This window comes from Martes martes, assembly GCF_963455335.1.
Source record: "Martes martes genome assembly, chromosome: 7".
In the NCBI taxonomy this organism is placed as follows: domain Eukaryota; kingdom Metazoa; phylum Chordata; class Mammalia; order Carnivora; family Mustelidae; genus Martes; species Martes martes.
The window spans coordinates 44,105,734-44,123,014 of NC_137894.1; the positions used below are offsets into that span (position 1 = coordinate 44,105,734).

The 17,281-nt window shown below is 51.4% G+C and overlaps 2 protein-coding genes across 4 annotated transcripts in view; one reads left to right on the top strand and one right to left on the bottom strand.

Annotated features, from left to right (window-relative positions):
• The first annotated feature begins 75 nt into the window (after positions 1–75).
• On the top strand, positions 76–4,304 carry FBXL22 (F-box and leucine rich repeat protein 22). Of its 3 annotated transcripts, none has more exons than XM_080807824.1 (2): positions 76–468; positions 3,247–4,304. In XM_080807824.1, the coding sequence occupies exons 1-2, from the start codon at positions 134–136 to the stop codon at positions 3,581–3,583; spliced, it is 672 nt and encodes a 223-aa protein (XP_080663950.1). In that variant the 5' UTR covers positions 76–133; the 3' UTR covers positions 3,584–4,304. The 3 variants fall into 3 exon arrangements, with proteins under 3 accessions (XP_080663950.1, XP_080663951.1, XP_080663952.1); XM_080807825.1 differs by having other exon boundaries at positions 88–457; XM_080807826.1 differs by having other exon boundaries at positions 115–468; positions 3,279–4,304.
• Positions 4,305–8,274: 3,970 nt separating this feature from the next.
• The window catches only part of HERC1 (HECT and RLD domain containing E3 ubiquitin protein ligase family member 1), a 192,813-nt gene continuing 183,806 nt past the window's right edge, over positions 8,275–17,281 (bottom strand). Inside the window, exons 74-78 of the mRNA XM_080807823.1 lie at positions 16,455–16,531; positions 15,408–15,660; positions 14,561–14,713; positions 11,683–11,988; positions 8,275–8,907 (exon numbers count right to left, since the gene is read on the bottom strand). Coding sequence (XP_080663949.1) covers positions 8,722–8,907; positions 11,683–11,988; positions 14,561–14,713; positions 15,408–15,660; positions 16,455–16,531 — 975 coding nt within the window. The 3' untranslated portion in view covers positions 8,275–8,721. The remainder of the gene's footprint in view (positions 8,908–11,682; positions 11,989–14,560; positions 14,714–15,407; positions 15,661–16,454; positions 16,532–17,281) is intronic.

Genomic DNA, 17,281 nt, shown 5'->3' on the forward strand with positions numbered 1-17,281 from the left:
GCACCAGTTGTTAGCCAAAAATAAACACCATTCCTCAACCATATATGTCCACCAGCCCAGAGCCCGGGAGGAGGAGGAGGTAGGTCAGTCAGGTCCCCGGCTCCAGCCACACTCAGCGTGGCCGCTGCCCACCATGCACATCACCCAGCTCAACCGGGAGTGCCTGCTGCACCTCTTCTCCTTCCTGGACAAGGACAGCAGGAAGAGCCTGGCCAGGACCTGCCCCCAGCTCCAGGACGTGTTTGAGGACCCTGCACTCTGGCCCCTGCTGCATTTTCGTTCCCTCATGGAACTCAAGAAGGACAACTTCCTCCTGAGCCCGGCCCTCAGGAGCCTCTCCATCTGCTGGTACTCGAGCCGCGTGCAGGTGTGCAGCATTGAGGACTGGCTCAAGAGCGCCCTCCAGAGGAGCATCTGCAGCCGCCACGAGAGCCTGGTCAATGATTTCCTCTTCCAGGTGTGCAACAGGTAGGCCACCTCCTGAGCAGCACTGGCTTTGCAGGGTCTGGTTCCTACAGCTCTAGGAGGCTTGGGGGCGGGGGGGTGCGGGGGAAAAGCAAATTACAAGACCAAGATCCCTCCATACTGGGAAGCCTCAAACTAGGCCCAAGGCAGACCATCCCGGCCTGTCCCCAGCACAATCCCGAGAGAAGGCATATAGTTACAGGCAGGGAGCCTTTCTCCTCTTAGCCTCCCAGGTCCTGGAGCTGCTTCTGCTGCCAACAGAAGACTGGGCTTCAGCTGTAGCTGAACTTCGGGCAGCTGTCCTCCCTAGCAGCCATTAAGAGCGCAGAGGGTCCAGCTGAGCATAGACTTTCAAGGTCAGGCCCTGGGAAAGGTTCCTAGATTCAGCAATCAGCTTACCCCTCCTCTCTTCCCCTAGCAAACAAACTCCAGGACTTTTGGAACGCAGCTAAGGAAGGACAACTGGGGTGCGCTGGGTTAGCTGCACCAAGCTAGACTCCAGGAGGAGCGGTGGTGATATTTAAGAATGGTTTCGTCATTAGAATATTACTAATCTCAACATACCTGTAAGGGAGGGTGTTTTAGCCTAATTTTTTCAAATGAGCAAATCAAAGTTTTGAGAGGTCATGTGATTTACCTAGTCTAGGACTGCCAGATTTTAGAAAATAGAAACTGAAGACATCCAGTTAAATCTGAATTTTGAACAGACTTGGCCTAAGTGTGTCCCAAATACATCCTGTGTTTGATCAGTTAGCTCTACCACAGGTAGCAAGGCTGAGCCACAGGGACCCCCATGGTCCCGGCCTCCTGCCTAGGACAGCCCATGCAGGCAGACTTCTGCTGCCAGCCTTTCGCAGAGCCTCAACTGACCAGTCCTGTCCTGCCTTTGAAGAAAAGCACCTCTTGATTACTAACAAACTAGGCCCAGCCAGCTTGCTGCCACCTTGGTTTAATAGCCGCCATTTGCTGGCAGCGAGACAGGCATGGAAAGAAACAGTGGTGGCACCGCCTTGCCTTTTTTTTTTTTTTTAAAGGCAGTCAGAAGAAAACAAGATGGACTTGGTTGGGCCCTGCCTGGATGAGGCCATTCTGATGGGTTTAACAAGGCCCCTGAATCAGACTGGAGTGATCTATGTGGGAGGGGCAGGCCTGCTGAAGTTGTTCCATTCTTGCTGCAAGAGAATTTAATTTCCCACATCAGCAAGTGTGGAGTGGTCCTCTCATGTCACCATCTGGGTGCAGCAAGGGCCCGAGTGTCACAAAAAGAACAAAGTAAGGGTTCTGTGCCGAGTCTCCCAGTTCTACTACTGTCCAACCATGGGACCCAGACGAAATATTTAAATCCGACCTAATTTCTTCATCTGTAAAATAGGATGAATCACCTATCTCACAGACTAAGAGGATTAAATGACACAGTAGCACTGGCTCACAGTAGGTACTGGTAACATCCATGAAATCTGGTTCTTTTAGCGATCAGCTCTTGACAGCGAGACAGCAAAGGATGCCAGTGAAGGAGGTGGCTCTTTCTCTGGTTTGTTCTACATCAGGGATTATTCTAAAGGTTCTTAGAACAAAAAGGGACCACTCAACATTAAAGGCCTAATCATCATAACCACCCTAGAGCTAACAATTTATCCCACTTGACAAATGAGGACTAGCACAGTTCAGACATTTGTCCTGGGTCAGAGACCAAATAAGTCACAGGCCAGTCACCTGAGCCCTCTGAGCCAGTTTCCTCATTCATAAAACAGGTTGCAAAGGGTTTGACATGAAGACTGAAGAAGCCATATGAACTTAAGAACTGGGAAGATGGAATGGGCTGTGTGAAAAGTGCCCCTTCCCCAGGCACAAGAGAGCTGGGCTAGCCCAGGCAGGTGCAGTCAAGGGGTTAAGGAGGAAGCTGGTGGGGAAAAGCTGAGGGCTCCCTCTAGCTACAGAGAGCCAAGGCCCCTGCCCACAAGACAGGCCCCTCTTGACCGCAAGCAATCTGATCCGGTGTGCTCCCAGCAAAAGTGAGTTACAGTCGCCTACAGAAGGTCCTGTCCAGGCTCTTTACACCCCAAATTTTGACCTTCACTACAACCCCACTGGTAGGCATTATTCCCTCCCCGCTGTGCACCCACACACACAGAAGGAAACTGAAGCTCAGGGAGTGACTTAGCCGAGGTTACACCAAAATAAGCCAAATCCAACTTTGCTCAAGATCTTTTTACAAGTGGCCTGACTGTACCCATCTCAGACCCGGTTCTAGCTACTGCCTACTTCACCTCTTCTAGGCTGGTATCCCAGACGGCATGCAAGAACTGTCCCAGTTAACTGAGCAGAGAAACCAGAGCTCTAGAACCCAGAGCCAGGCATACTCAAGAGCTGTGGCTTGACCCCAGCCTTGAGGGTTCAACCATGACTGTCCCTAAGCAACAGGCCCGGAGAGAACCAAGAACACCTAGAGTTGTCCTCCTGGACTCTGCACCCCATCTGCCCACAGCAGGACCAGTGACGGCTCAGGAAGCTAAAAGCCCACGCACACTGAGGTCTGCTGGAGAGGCAGAAAGAGTAGGGGAAAGGGGACAGAAACCCCGATTCAGATCCAGGACGCGTCATCGCAGGCAAGTTCCTTCAACTGTCTGAGTCCGTTTCACTTCCTTGCCCACTATATACAGAGTCGTGCCACCAGTCCCAGGGCAGTTAGGGAGCTCCGGGACCCCGGAGCTCCAGGGCGGGGCGGATGCCAATAGCACCCGCCATCGGCCCCCACCCCGGGCCACCGCGATCTCTCCGCAGGTGCCCCAACCTGGCGTCCGTCACGCTTTCAGGCTGCGGCCACGTCACCGACGACTGCCTGGCGTACCTCCTGCGCTGCTGCCCGCGCCTGCGCGCGCTACGTCTGGAGAACTGCGCGCGCGTCACCAACCTAACGCTGGCTGCCGTGGCGGCGCACGGGCGCGCGCTGCAGACGCTGCACGTGGACTTCTGCCGCAACGTGAGCGCGGCCGGCCTGCACCGCTTGCGCGCCGCGTGCCCGCGCCTGGCGCTGCGTGCCGAGCACAGCGCAGCCATGATCCCCGACCAGCTCCCCAGCGCGTCGGGCACGGCTCTTCGCAAGCTGCTGCCGCCCTAGGCTGACCATGTCGGGGCAGGACACCCAGCCAAGGGCCCCGAGCGGAAAGAGCGACCTGGTTTCCAACCCCAGCCCCAACACCTCCCAGACTGTCGCCACATCTCTGAACCTCAGTTTCCCTGTCTGCAAAATGGGGACGTTAATGCCTACCTCACATTACGGTTTTACGCACAGGAGTGCGAGATTAACCGGATGCTGGGAAAACACTCGGATAGCCCTCACTAAACACCAGCATCTGTCCCGACGCCCTTCCGCCCCGGTCTCTCGCCACTCGAAGTCCACAGCAGGCGAGGGGCCCACACCATCCCCCGCGACTGTGACCGCTGTCCGTGGCCGAAATAACCGCCATGCGTAGGCGTGGCCACCCGGTAGGGCGCGGGCGCAGGCGCCGTGGGGACAGGAGGGGGGCAGGGGAGGCGACTTCCGGCTGCCGGCCCCGCGCCGCACTCTCAGCCTGCGGCCGCCGGTGTCCCCGCGCTGTACCAGTGGGCGGGAGGAGGGGGAAAGCCGGGGTTCACGGCCGGAAACAGCCGCCAAGCCCGCCATCAAGGTCTTGCCATCCGCGCCTTGGCTTGGCGCCCGAGCCAGTCCGTACACATGATTCTAGAAAATTCGCTCTTGGATGTGATTCTTAACATAAACCACATAGTTCTAATTTTCTACCGTTCTCGTATCACAAAGGTGGAAGAAATCAATTGAAAAAACCCGAAGTAAAGATTAGAAAACAAAAGCAGCAGCCTGGTTAAGTCCTTTGATAATGAAACCGCGAGAAGCGCATACAAAGTTAGATTTTTACCTGCTGGATTTGCTCAACGTGGGCACACTCCAGGACTTCATTTTGGAGCTTTAGTCACTGATGTCCCACCGATAGTCACCAAAGTATAGGCTCCCGGCCACCCGGCAGAACTTCCGGTCCCAGGTACACGGTGAAAACTTAAGAAGGGAAAGCAGGGAGCACAGCGGAATGGTGGGCCGTGGGCCATGCTCCAGCTCCAGCTCCGCCCATCACCAGCGGGGACCCTTAAGGCACCTGAGACAGGTGTTTCTTGTCTGGGAAAGGGGATCTGGATCCCTACTCACGGGTTGCCCAATACTGGGAAGCCAGCAAGGAAAAAAAAATCCAATTTCGTGGTAGGAGAAGAGACAATAAATAATTGGTATATGGGGATGGCGGGGGTTGGGGGGAGTGCGGGGAGCACCAGGTAAGGGGCTAACTGGCAATTCCCGGTGAAGGTTTGGGGAGGGGAAAGGAACCTAAAAGGGGTTGATCAATGTGCCTCACCACATGAAGTGAGGGAGGGAGCTGAGCGGCATCTGGCAGGAAAATAGTCCAGGTGCGGGGAATAATAGCTCATGCAAAGGCTCCAAGCAGGAGCACGGGGCGAGTGAGTTAGGGGAGGCCAGGAGATCAGTAGGGCTGGAGCAGGGTTAGTGAGGAGGAAAGGGAAGCAGGAAAGATCAGAGAATTAGGCATGTAGGTGGCTGTAGAGGCCTCACAGGTTACTCTGAGCATGAAATGAGAGCAGGAGAGTGCCCACCCCAACCTACCCCCAGCAGAGAGGATTGCCAGGGGAAGGCCAGAGGAGCTGAAATTTCTCCAGGCAGAACCTGTGGCAGGGGCAAGCAGCAGCCCACCCCACCCCAACCCCTCCAGGGCCTGTTGGAGGCCTCACTTGTGGCCCTGGCCCCCTTTGTTGGGCCAGTGCTGGACCCAGAAGCAGGTGGGTGTAGGCACTGAGGCCTGGCCTGGCATAATTCCTTCTCACCCCTGTGTGGGGAGAACCAGCCCCCTCAGGCTGCCAGCTGCAGTGGAATGAGAGGACCCCCACTTTCTCTGGGTGATTTTCCAGTTTACCCACCATAGTTCTGGACTCAGGAAAGAGGCCTTGCAGGAATTTTATTTTGCCCCTACTAGTACTGCAAACAGTGTTGAAAGAAAGCTTAGGCTTCCAAGGGGATAAATATTTATTTAAAACAGCACCACTTAAACCCCAGGGCTTTGCTTTCATTATTTCTGGTAAGTCTGAATTCCCAGCAGGCCCTGTTTGCCCTGAGTTGATGGTATAGTCTGGGGGACAACAGAACCCTAGTTTCTGACTCTCCTCTGACTGAGAGCCAGTCAGTCCTCTTCAAACCTCAGCTTTTAAATCCGTGTATTGGGATTGCTGGAGAATCTTGCTTACAGGGTTCTTTTAAGGATTAACAATGTCGTGTTTGTAAAGCCTTAGTCATTGCAAGTTCACTGTTTCTAGAGCTTGAATCCAGCCCCACCCCCTCTGGGGCACTTTGGGTCCCTGAGCCAAGGGCCATCAGAGGTACACCCAGAAGGCGGGCCCTGATGAGACCCAGGGCTCTCCACTCCGCCTTCTGACAGGTGCTGTTCACATCACTGGGCACCGAGCAGAGCCCTGGACAGAACACAGAGCCTGGCTTCATCAGAGACCAGGCTCGAAGTCTTCTCTCAGTTCTGAGGAGATCAAGGGGTGTCCCGTGCTTCATGAATCCACTGACTCATTCATCTGGGGTTGAAGGGAGTGTTGAGTGCTCTGCAGCTCTGCCATCCATCACTTCTAACGGGTTATGACCTCTCAGAGCCTTAGTTTATCACTAAAACAGAACCAGTACTCTCTCTGTAACACTCTGGTGAGATGATATGTAAATGTGCAGTGACTGGAAGGCCGGGGTAGGGAAAAGGGGTCCGCACATCCATGGGGGCCTAGAAAAGCCAAGTGCCTGGCAGAACCCACAAGGCCTAAGTACTGGGAAGAAGCAAGCTGGGTCCGTATGGGGGTGATGCAGGAACACTCAATGGAGGACTGACCCCAGCTCCCACAGGGTCTAACTAACTGTGGGTGGGGTGTTCCTTTCCGCAGGCACAGTGCAGCAAAGGCAGAGTCAGAAAGCCTGAGGCCTGGGGAAGCCAGGGCAGATGGGAGCCTGTGTTCCAAAGCCACTGGCGAATGGCTTGGACGTTACTGTGTCCTCGCAGCCTCTATTCAGTCTATGAACTTTCCCAGCTCCTGAATGCTCCTTTCACACTCTGTCTGGCCAAGGCAGCCAGTGTGGCCACAGATAGGAAGAACTGGGAGTGGGTGCAGAACCTCAGTGCCAGGGCAGGACAGTGCTCCCGGGTGGAAGGCGGACAGCAGTTACCACACCACGCTGGGGAGCCTGCGCAGGAAGCTCGGTACCACGTGCTCCTAGGTCAGGGGCTCTGGGTCACTCCTTGGGAGGCAGAGCCTGCTGGGGGGACACGGTGCCATAAGGCTTGTCTTACAGGGACACACTGGCCCGTTTCTGCTCAGGCTGAATATTTGGAGGGGCACTAAGCTCCCTTGGGACCCCTGTTGTCGGCAGGTGTGCGGACAGGAAGCCAGGGCTCCTAGCTCTAGCCTGTACACACCCGTGATCCAGCACTTGCCCTCTCCTGACCTCAGATTCCTGGTCTGAAAGAGGAGAAGTCACCTGACACCTTGGCTCTAGGGTTCCTCTAGCTCTAGGATTCCATGCCTAACACTTGCTTTTTGCTAAAACTAAGTGCACCAGGTATGGGTTTCATCTGACTGGCAGTGCTGGGCAAAGGCCACAAAACAGGGAGGCCCAGAACAAAGCTGTCCCTTTTTTTTAAAGGTGGGGGGGGTCCAAGTTTTCTGGGAGTTCTTTAAGGGTCATAAACATTGCAAATATTTAACTGAATGATCCAGCAAACAAAAAAACTGCCCAAGCCTCCACAGAGGGGCTGAAAATGAACTAGGGAAAATAAACACCTGTGCCAGGCCCATCGTTTGAGCAGGCTGCCAGGCTGACCCCGGCCCTGAAGCACACGGGAAGCAGCAGCCTGTGGTGTGAACTGGCTGTAGACCAAGACGCATGGCTCAGACGCCTTGCCCTCTCCCTGTTCCCGCTCCCAGCATCGAGCACCTTCACAGCTGCTTTCACGATGACCCTTTCTTCCAGAACCACACACTCACTCTGACACGCCTGACAGACAGGCACATTGGCCAGGGCCCTCAAGGGCTGGGTTCAAGCACCAAGAGTGTGACCCCCAACTCAGCCCCCCGAACAACTCTGCACCATCCACCATTCAAGGCTACGAAAGCCACGCACTGGTTATATTAATTCGCACATTCACTCGCTCGTTCTTGTGGTCGCCCATTCGTGCACGCTGAATGCCTACCTGCAACGGTGGTCCCTGCTGCACCCCTGCGCCCTCCTGCAGAGACATGCTACTGTCAACCGCCCTCCTCCTGAAGCCCACCACTGGCTCGTCACGTGCAGCACTGGAATCCTGCTCCTCTGGTTAGCCTCCTCCTGGCCCAGTGGGGCTGTACCCCATACTAGGTATCCTGGGGCCACTCAGGACAGGCTCTCACTATCCGGTTACACTCCAAACCCAGCTGCAGAGGAGGAGGAAGGGGTCACTGAGGGGATGGGGCACGGGGCTGATGCAAGGGCCCTGGGGTGAGGGAACGAAGTAGGACACCCAGGACGACAGAATAAACGAAAGGAGGGGCCTCCCGCTCCCAGCTCCCACTCGAGCTGCTTTGTCATCTCGAGACAAGCACAGCTCACTCTCAGTGTGAAGGAGTGCTTCTGATGGGCCAAACGCCGTCAGTGAGACTAGCTCGAAAGCTCATTCCTTCTCAGTCAGAAGCTCCACTGGAGTTAAGAAAAGCAGCCCACGCTCTGGTTCCTGAATTGGCTTTATTTCTCTGCATAAGGAACCCTGCACAGGCAATTCAAATTAAAACAAAATAAATATATGAATATTCATGTAAAACTGTCCTTTCTAATGAACAATTATACACAATGTACAATTTCATGTTCACTGGGTGGGTTTACAAAATGTACCATTCCCAACTAAAAATGCACCAAAATGGTTCCATGCAAACTTATCAAAAGTGACCAAAAATGTGGAGGGAAAAACCTGACTGAGAGCACTTCGTCTTTTTTTTTTTGTACAATCACAGAAAAATAAAAACATCTAATTTCTCTGTTACATTTAGAGTAACTAAATGTGGCCACTGTTTATAATGTTGGTTTATGTTCCTAAACATCTATGTAGTTACCATAAAAGTGTGTCCACATGAAACTGGAAGTGAGCATTGCTGAGCAGTGGGGGGCGGCGGCCCCCGCGGTCAGTAGTCGGTGTCCGAGCCCTCAGCATTGTCCACGTTCCGCGAGAGCATGTAGTTGTCCATGTCGATGGAGCGGCAGTTGTTGATGGCGTAGCGCAGGCGCTCAGCCATGACCAGCTGGCTCGAGTAGGGGGGCAGCCGCAGCTGGAAGAAGCAGGTCTGTGAGGTAGGCAGACTGTCGTAAGGCTGTGGAGAGAGAGCCAGAGCTGTGACTGCAGCACCGGGGGTCCTGGGGTTAGGGGAGACCCGTTACCACTGTCCCCAAATCAGGAGCAGCACTTCTCCCAGCCTTCCAGATGGGCTCCACAGACTCGAGTGCAGGGCTGACTTGAGGGGAAGGAGACACTAGTGAAAGGAACGTGGGCTCTGGTGTCCCCAGCCATGGAGGCTTCTGGTGACCATGCTTCCTTCCTCTCCTCATCACCCCCATGGCCCCATCTGCAAAGTTCGAGCAAGCTCTGGTGGGAGAACAGGCTTCGCACAAGGCCTGCCATGGGACTGCCAACGGAGCTCGCTCCCTTTCACCAGGAGGGTGTAGACCCGGAGCTGCTGCATGGAGCCCCCAACTGCCAGCGAAACGGAAAGAACACCTGGAAGGGCGCCCCCGCACACCTCCACCCTTCCTCCGTCCCTCCTAGTGGGCCTTCTGCATCCTTCGCCTACCCTGGCTGCCACACACAGCTCACACAAGGAAGGAGCAGGGAACTCAATCCTAGGTCTGTCCATTAAATGCACAGTCATGCAGTCATTTAAAATGATAATCATGATGACTCGCAGCAGAGCAGAAAAGTGCGGGTGCCTGGGTGGCTCAGGGCGTTAAGCCTCTGCCTTCGGCTCAGGTCATGATCTCAGGGTCCTGGGATTGAGCCCCGCATCGGGTTCTCTGCTCAGCAGGGAGCCTGTTTCCCCCACCCCTTCTCTCTGCATGCTTCTCTGCCTACTTGTGACCTCTCTGTCGGTCAAATAAATAAATTAAATCTTTAAAAAAAAAAAAAAGAACAGAAACGTGCTTGGGACAGACTGAGCTAAATACAGCACACAAACTCAGGCATGCCACACAGGTGGAAGGTGGAAGGGCAGCTACCGCAGCGGAGGGCATATGCTCTCTGGTGTTCCCCGAAAACACGATCTCCCACACTCTCCGTAACGACAGAAATGACAGTACATTTTTATATTTGAAGATAGGTTTTAAAAAGGGACTTGCCCTTTTTTTTCTTGCTCAACTCCTTGAAACCAGCCCTCCCCTTCCTCCTTGGAGCCCTACATCTGGTGAGCGCATTCCAAAGAGGTGGGAGATGGAGGGCCTGGAGGGCTTAGAGGCCTCTCTGGGCCGGAACCAGTAAGGACACAGAACGCTCAAATGTAGGAAAACCACAACCAGCAAAGACACTGAAGGGCAATGTGAACAGGTGCCTCTGATTTGGAAGGTGGAGCAACGGTCTAAAAGTCACAAAGGAGAGACCCACTGTGGTCAGTTTTCTGCGGCTGAAAAACCTCAGGCAGGGGATTAGTGGTGGATTAACTCCTGGGATGGCAGGGGTAGCCTGGGACAGACAGAAGGCAAGGGTTTTTTCCAGAGCTGAATAGAAGCAAACCATTGCCTCCACCCACCTCTCTCTGAAGCAACAAAACAGATTTACAACTGGTAGTTTCTGGCAAGTCATGTAGAAAATTTATGGAAAGGCTCTTTTCATAGCCCTTCCTGTGCGTGGCCTCTCCGGCAAGTCTAGCCCAGGAGTGGAGCCCAGGCGGGCAGCTTCAGGAGGCAGCGGGGGAGGGACGGCTCTGGCTGCAGCAACTTCCAGGAATAGCTACTGGAAAAACACCAGAAAGGCTGACACTGAAACTGGCAGGAAGGGTCCTTGTGCGAAGAGGCCCTACTTTCCTTACTGTTTCCAGAATAAACACCATGGGCCCTGCTCAGAGGACTGTCCAGTTCTTGGGTGGTTGGGGAAGGAAAGAGAGAGTACACAAACACTTCTAACTTAATGCTGAGTTCAAGGGATGTTTCCTGGAGGTGGACGGAAGGAGATCTAAGTCTGCCCTCGGAAATGGTCAGGGGCAGCAGGAAAGCACGCATGAGGGCTTCTTGGAGGAGATGACATTGGTGGAGATGACATTGGGCCTAAAGGATGAGTATGCACTTGCCAGGCACAGATGGGAAGGAATGTGAAGGAGAACTCCCTAAAGCAGAGGGAATAGCCTACACGAAGGCACAGAAGTTTAGATATAGCGCGGTGTGTCAGGGAAGAAAGGTAAGCAGTCTGTTCTGGCCAGAACACGGTACGTGTTAAGAGGTGCTGTAGGAAAGCTGCGGCAGAGGCCAGACTGTGGAGATATTTAAGGCCACTGAAGCAGTTGGCATTTATTCTGGAATCAAGGCCGGGGGGCCCCTCCCGGTCTGAAAGGAGAGTGACATGGTCAGATGGGTGCATGAGAAAGAGGACTCTGGCAGCAGTGTGCATTTCAGGTTCTAAGCTCTTTTATTCCTCAGCCATCTGTCAAAATGGCAGCTGGGCTGGGGCTCTGCAGCAGGGGCTTTTCATCAGGCCACAAAGAAGCCGCCCCGCCTGCACAAGCAGCCACGGGGCACACGCACCACGTTCACGGTTAGGGTCTTTGTGGAAGCACACCAGACCACACCTGAGTGCACAAGTCACACAAAAAGGCACAGAAGTAAGAGGCAGAGGCAGCAGGACAAGCCCTCTGGTAAGCTGAGCTTTCATGCAGGAAGCTGCCGGAGGATTTCTCAAAGGTTGCTGGTAGTAGGGCTTTTTTTCACTCAAGTTATATTATGTTTCTGAACAAGTTTTTCTGCTTGATTTTCTTTCAATCAGGAAACCTCAAACACTAAGCCTGAACTGGCAGGCCTACCCGAGGGTCACTGTGCGGCTTTCCCAGCTGGCAAGCGGCACAGAAGCAGCGGGAGACAGGATGGGGACAGCAGCGCAGCTTACTTACCCGATCGACCTTCATGATCTGAAACCTCTGAGAGATGTCTGCAGTGTTGGCCGGGAGGCGAGACCTTCCGGACACGAATCTCATGAAGAGCACGCGCTCCTCGTTGGAGAAGTCCTCCAGTGTGCGCCAGAACCACTGCACCAGCTGGTGCTGCTCGTCCACCTCCCTGTAGCGCACCACCTTCTTCAGGACCTCCACGGAGATCTCGGGCATCCCACACACCATCTGCTCCAGCTGCTTGGCCGTAAGGAGTGACAGCAGCGGCACCGGAACGATCCAGGACATCCCTTCTCGGACGGCCGCCACCTGCTCCCAGGAGAGCTGTGCATCAGACACGCGTCTGCAGATGGGGCACCTCCCACCTGCTCCGCCGGCCCTCAAACCCTCGACCTGTCCCCCGGAACCCAAGACGCACATGGCCCACTCCCCCGGCCGCCAACCCTCTGTCCGAGCTCCTCCCTGCCTATGGGACTTCTATATGCCTTCTGGTCCCAGGTCAAGTCAATTGAGGAGCTTGCCTTCTGCCCCCACAAAACTCAGCCCGCCACCCTAAGCCCCCACCCCCGGTGCCAACCGCACTCACTCCTACCCCTCAGCACGCATGGCTGTGCACTGTTACACTGGGCCCTGGGGGCTACTCTGTCTCCTCGTTAGGGTAAGACGCTCCTAGAGGATGTGTCTACCTTCTACTGTTTCTTGCACTCATATTTTTCTTTTGAAGAGTTATATCCTTCTGGTAAAACTTATTTGTGCTCATTGTAAAAAAAAAAAAAAAAAAAGTTAGAGAAGTACAAAGAAGAAAGTAAAACTAGCAAGGCCTTCTGGAGGAAGGCAGTAGGAAGGACAGAGCATTTCATCAGGAGACTTGGGGTCTGAATCCCAGCTCCATCTCTTCTTTTACTTTAATTTTCTCATCTGAGAAATGAGGCAAACGACTGCTGCTCACACGACTATGATGAGAATTTTCGATGCAAGTCTGTGTGGCCTGCTGCTTCTGTTCTCTCCCAGCACGGTGCAGAGAGCAGGTCAGCTGCGGAGTGCTGAGGGGGGCTGGAGGGACTGGCCACAGTCTTTTTCAAAAACACCCCAAGGTCGCACAGCAACGCACACCCTACACACAGACTCATTCACTGCTGTCAAGATTTGTTCATCAATACTTCCTCACTCTTGGCCAACTCAGAAGTTCATCAATGATAATTAGCAAAAGGAAAAAACCCAAGCAGGAGCCACACCTTGGGGAAGGCCCTGGGGCTGTAACTGGTACAAAGACGTCCCACCCGGAGCTAGGGAACAGGACTGGCAGCGAGGGCAGTCTGGATGGGTATTAAAAGGAAGACCCAAGCCAAAGTTTGCCCAAACACAAGCTGTCGTGCCTGGTAGAATACAAACCAAAAGCTGTCTGGAAAAAAATGAGGCTGAGGTATGGGGCTGGCTGCTTGGCGGGAAACAAATGGGGACAGCTATGGGAAGAACACTGGGTTCTAAGAGAAGAGGAAGACGTGAAAGAGGAAAAAGGCGTCCTTGCTGAGAAAGGAACAAAGCTACGGTGGAGCGGAGCATGACTGGCAGAGAGTGGAGGGATAATCTGACCCTCAGAAGAGCCTAGACCCCACAGTTAAACCTGGTTTGGGACCCTGGCTTCGCCTTGGGCACATCACTTCACTTCTCCGCCTCAGTGCTTTCATCTGTGAAATGTGACAGTAATCCTTCTCTCACAGAGTAACTACAGGAAACACTGCACACGAGGCAGCCTGGCCCCACACCTGGCATGCAGAAGGTATTCAATGTATTTTTAGCCAGTTCCTCACTGAGGATTAAAATTCTGAACAACTGGAGACAAACCCTAAGCCCCAGCTGTGTGAACAGCACTGCCCACAAGACCTGCCCTCACTAAGGGATAACAGTTTTCTGACTGGACTTGGTCCAAAGCCAGAGTCAAAGAAGGAACCAGAAGGGAAAAGCACAGAACATACACACTTCAAACGACTACACAGCCTTCGAGCCTCAATCTCTCTCAAGAAGACCCTAGCACATTCTGCAAATAAAGTACTACTAAAGTGGCTTTTAAGGACTGTATAACCAAAAACCCGTTTTTGGACAAAATGTTCATTTCTTTTGTCACTCATCACATTCTCATCATTTATTATTAAATGCTTACTACAATGTCAGCACAGAACAAGGATATTTAGGAGATACACACACACACACATACACGCACACTATATTTATGTAATATATGTAGCACACATGTATGTAATATATATAATATAATGCATTCTTCACTCAAAGTCTTACAAGCTAATTGAAGAAACAAGATCCAAACTCTGTGGCCTAGTCCTTAGACCACAACATAGAAGTATTATAGTATCTTGAGAAACTTCTAAGTAACAAAAAAGATTTCTACCGGCTATGGACCTGGAGGAAAGCTGGTCTGTGGAGGAGAGGCATTTTCGGCTGGGGCCTGAAGGGACTACAGCAGGAGTGGGGGAAGAGGCACTCATATGGGATCGCAAGACCAGTGTGAGGGGTTTATTCACATGGGCCCTGACTGACCCAACTGGAGTGGGGGACCCTGGGTTGGGGACAATACGAGATGAAGACAAACAAAATGAAGGATGAGTGAGAAGGCAGGTGTAAAGGCCTGGGTCAGAGCTTGGCCTCAATCCAACCAGTGACCAATTTAGAGCTGTCTAAGGCTTTGAGTAAGGAGACAGGAAACCCAGAGGTAAGGCCTGAAAAGTCTCTGAACAGGGGCTGAAAGGCAGATACAAATTAACTGACACGGTAGTTCATATACCCAAATTCAGCAGTAACCAGTAAGCTCTTGTTTGAAGACAACTGTAAACATTCACATGCATGTCTCAGCGTTTCAGCTCACCTGTCGGTCCATCTCATGAAGTCGATATTCAATGGCCCTCTCCACATACTCCTTCCTGTTGGAAAATGTCAGTGGGATACTATTTCCACCAGGAATTATAGGAACCATCTTGCCATCAGCGCTCTGGCCAACAAAAGAATCAAGAGGAATCATCTAAGAAGAGGAAAAAAAAATATTTTACTAAAAAAATACTGTACATTACACAAATATAGCCAAACAGTAACAACATTAAAACTTCTAGGGATAGGGTGGCACAGCCGGTTAAGCATCTGACTCTTGGTTTTAGCTCTGGTCTTGATCTCAGGGCCACAGGATCAAGCCCAGCATCAGGCTCCACCCTCAGTGCCAAGTCTGCATGGGATTCTCTCTCTCCCTCTCCTAGCCCTGCTACTTGTGTTTGCTCTCTATCTCCCCCTCTATCTTTCATATAAATAAATAAATCTTAAAAAAAAAAAAAAAAGGATTTTAAGGATTAAAAACGAGGAATCGAGGTAGCTGATCATGCCACTTGGTCAGAAGGAAACATGTTGACCCATGTGGCTATAGTTAACCATTTCTTTGCCCTCAAACCAGGTTCGATGAACTCTGGTCCCCCCAGGCCTCCCTCTCCAACTGGGTTCCCTTGCTTGTCCATTCTAACAGGCAGAGAGTAGACCAAAGAGGAAGGAGCAGAAGCTGGGTGCTGGTGCCAACTCTACCCATGAGCGGCTTTTAAACCTTTGCAGGTGAGCTGCTAGGGTAGCAATGGGACATGCCGTCAGTCAAACAGCAAGGGCAAGACCAGATCTGAGTTTCCCACAGAAAAATTTGGTCAATACCAGTAGAACACGGACTGGCCAAGATTTACCTCATGGAAACTGTCCTCGGTAATCCCACTGTCTTCAATGTGAAGAATGCTGTTGAGGGTCTGCACGTAGAGCAGATCCACCTCCTCCAGGTCTTCCAGGGTGAGTGGGACACAGCACAGCTGCTTCCACACCAGAGGGGCCAAGTGGAGGTCCAGAGGCTTCTTTGTGCGAATGGCAACCCCCATTAAAATGCCCAAGAACTTAAACTGCATTAAGTGTTCATCAAGGCAGGCGGAGGGGTTAAAAAGAAACCTGCAAAATCAAAGGAAATTCTTCAAATAAAACTGACCTCATTTCTATTGGAAATAAGTTATCAGACAGCTACAGCATTAATCCAGACCTGTGCTGTTCAATGGGGTAGTCATTTGCCATATGTGGTTACTCAAATTAATTAAATAAAATTTAATGGAGTTCTTCAGCAACTCTAACCACATTCTGAGTGCCCAACAGCCAAATGTACCCGGCAGCTACTCTTTTGGACAGCACAGGAACCATATTTTGAATTATTTTCAGAAGAGCTGTGAAAGAGCAACTGAACGGTCCATTTGTCCCTGAGTTACCTGCTCCAGGACACCCTATCTCCTAAAATCATTTCATTTTATCATTTACAAGTCCATGAAGCAGGATCCAAAATTCAAGGTTTGGCAAATTTAGGCATAACACAGAACCGCTAATACTAAGTGCTGTGACTTGACAGCATATCAAATCTTCCTGATGAGTTCTAATGCAGAAAATTCTTTGTGGGGAGGCCACAAGGGCCTTCAGAAAGAGAAAATAAGTCAGGTTTCGTTATCAAGTCTGGATTTCCCCTACCCCTCAATATTACCATTGAGTTGGTTCCATAATAGAGTCATGATAGAAGTGCTTCAGTTTCCTTATCTGTGAAAAGGGAGTAATAATAGTTCCTACTCCTTTGGGTTCTAATGAGGATTCAAGGGATAATATGTAAAAGCACTTTGAGCAGGGCCTGGCCCCCAATAAGCACTCAGTAAGTGAGCTATCATTATTACTGTAGATAGTCAAAAAGCACTTGATGACTGCCTCACCTATCCCGATTGTAGCCCACTTCTGCAGTGGCATTGGGAGAGGGTATAAGAAGGTCAACAATACCAGTTTCAAGTTCCTGTAAAAGAAAGAACAGTTTTTTGAGAAATGACAATCAAATGCATCAAGAGAACAACTAATTACATTAAGGATCATACTGAAAAGAGATTATTTTGAGGAATTTATAATGTTATGTGACAACCAGCCAACCAGCTGTCTCTATAATTTTTGTGGTTTTAACTTAAAATGAAATTACAAACATTCCCCCCATGTAGAAAATATCCTGTAGTTTGTAGAACTAAGATAAGAAAGTCAATCCAGGGCAGGAGTTGGGGTATCTATGAGCAGGGTACAGTGATACTCAATATCAAATAGACCCAGCAAATGTTAGCTAAAAGTTGTTTTAGTCACAGAATTTATTGGAAAAATTCTGCTACTAGGCAAAGAGGGAAGGGTCAGAGTTGACCTGGAAGCAAACTTGCCACTTTAGATATCAAAATAAGAGCTGGTCCGAACTCTTAGTATTTGTTTTTCTAATTCCACTAGAGCCTGACAGTTCTACTTCATTCTAAAAGCACCAGAATTAATCAGAGCACATGGGTGGTCCTGGATTTGTCCATTACATAAATGTAAATTTGTGTCATTACTGTTTCTTCTGCCAGTATTAGAGCAGGACAGTGAGTCACTGGTAGAGTCAGGCACTGACATTTACTCAGTAAGGTATCTTCACACAGATGTCACAAACCCTTGCTGTAATTCACCTATACATCATTAACAGCATGATTTTTATGTAAGGCTCACAAATGCATCCTTGCGACATTCATAAGAA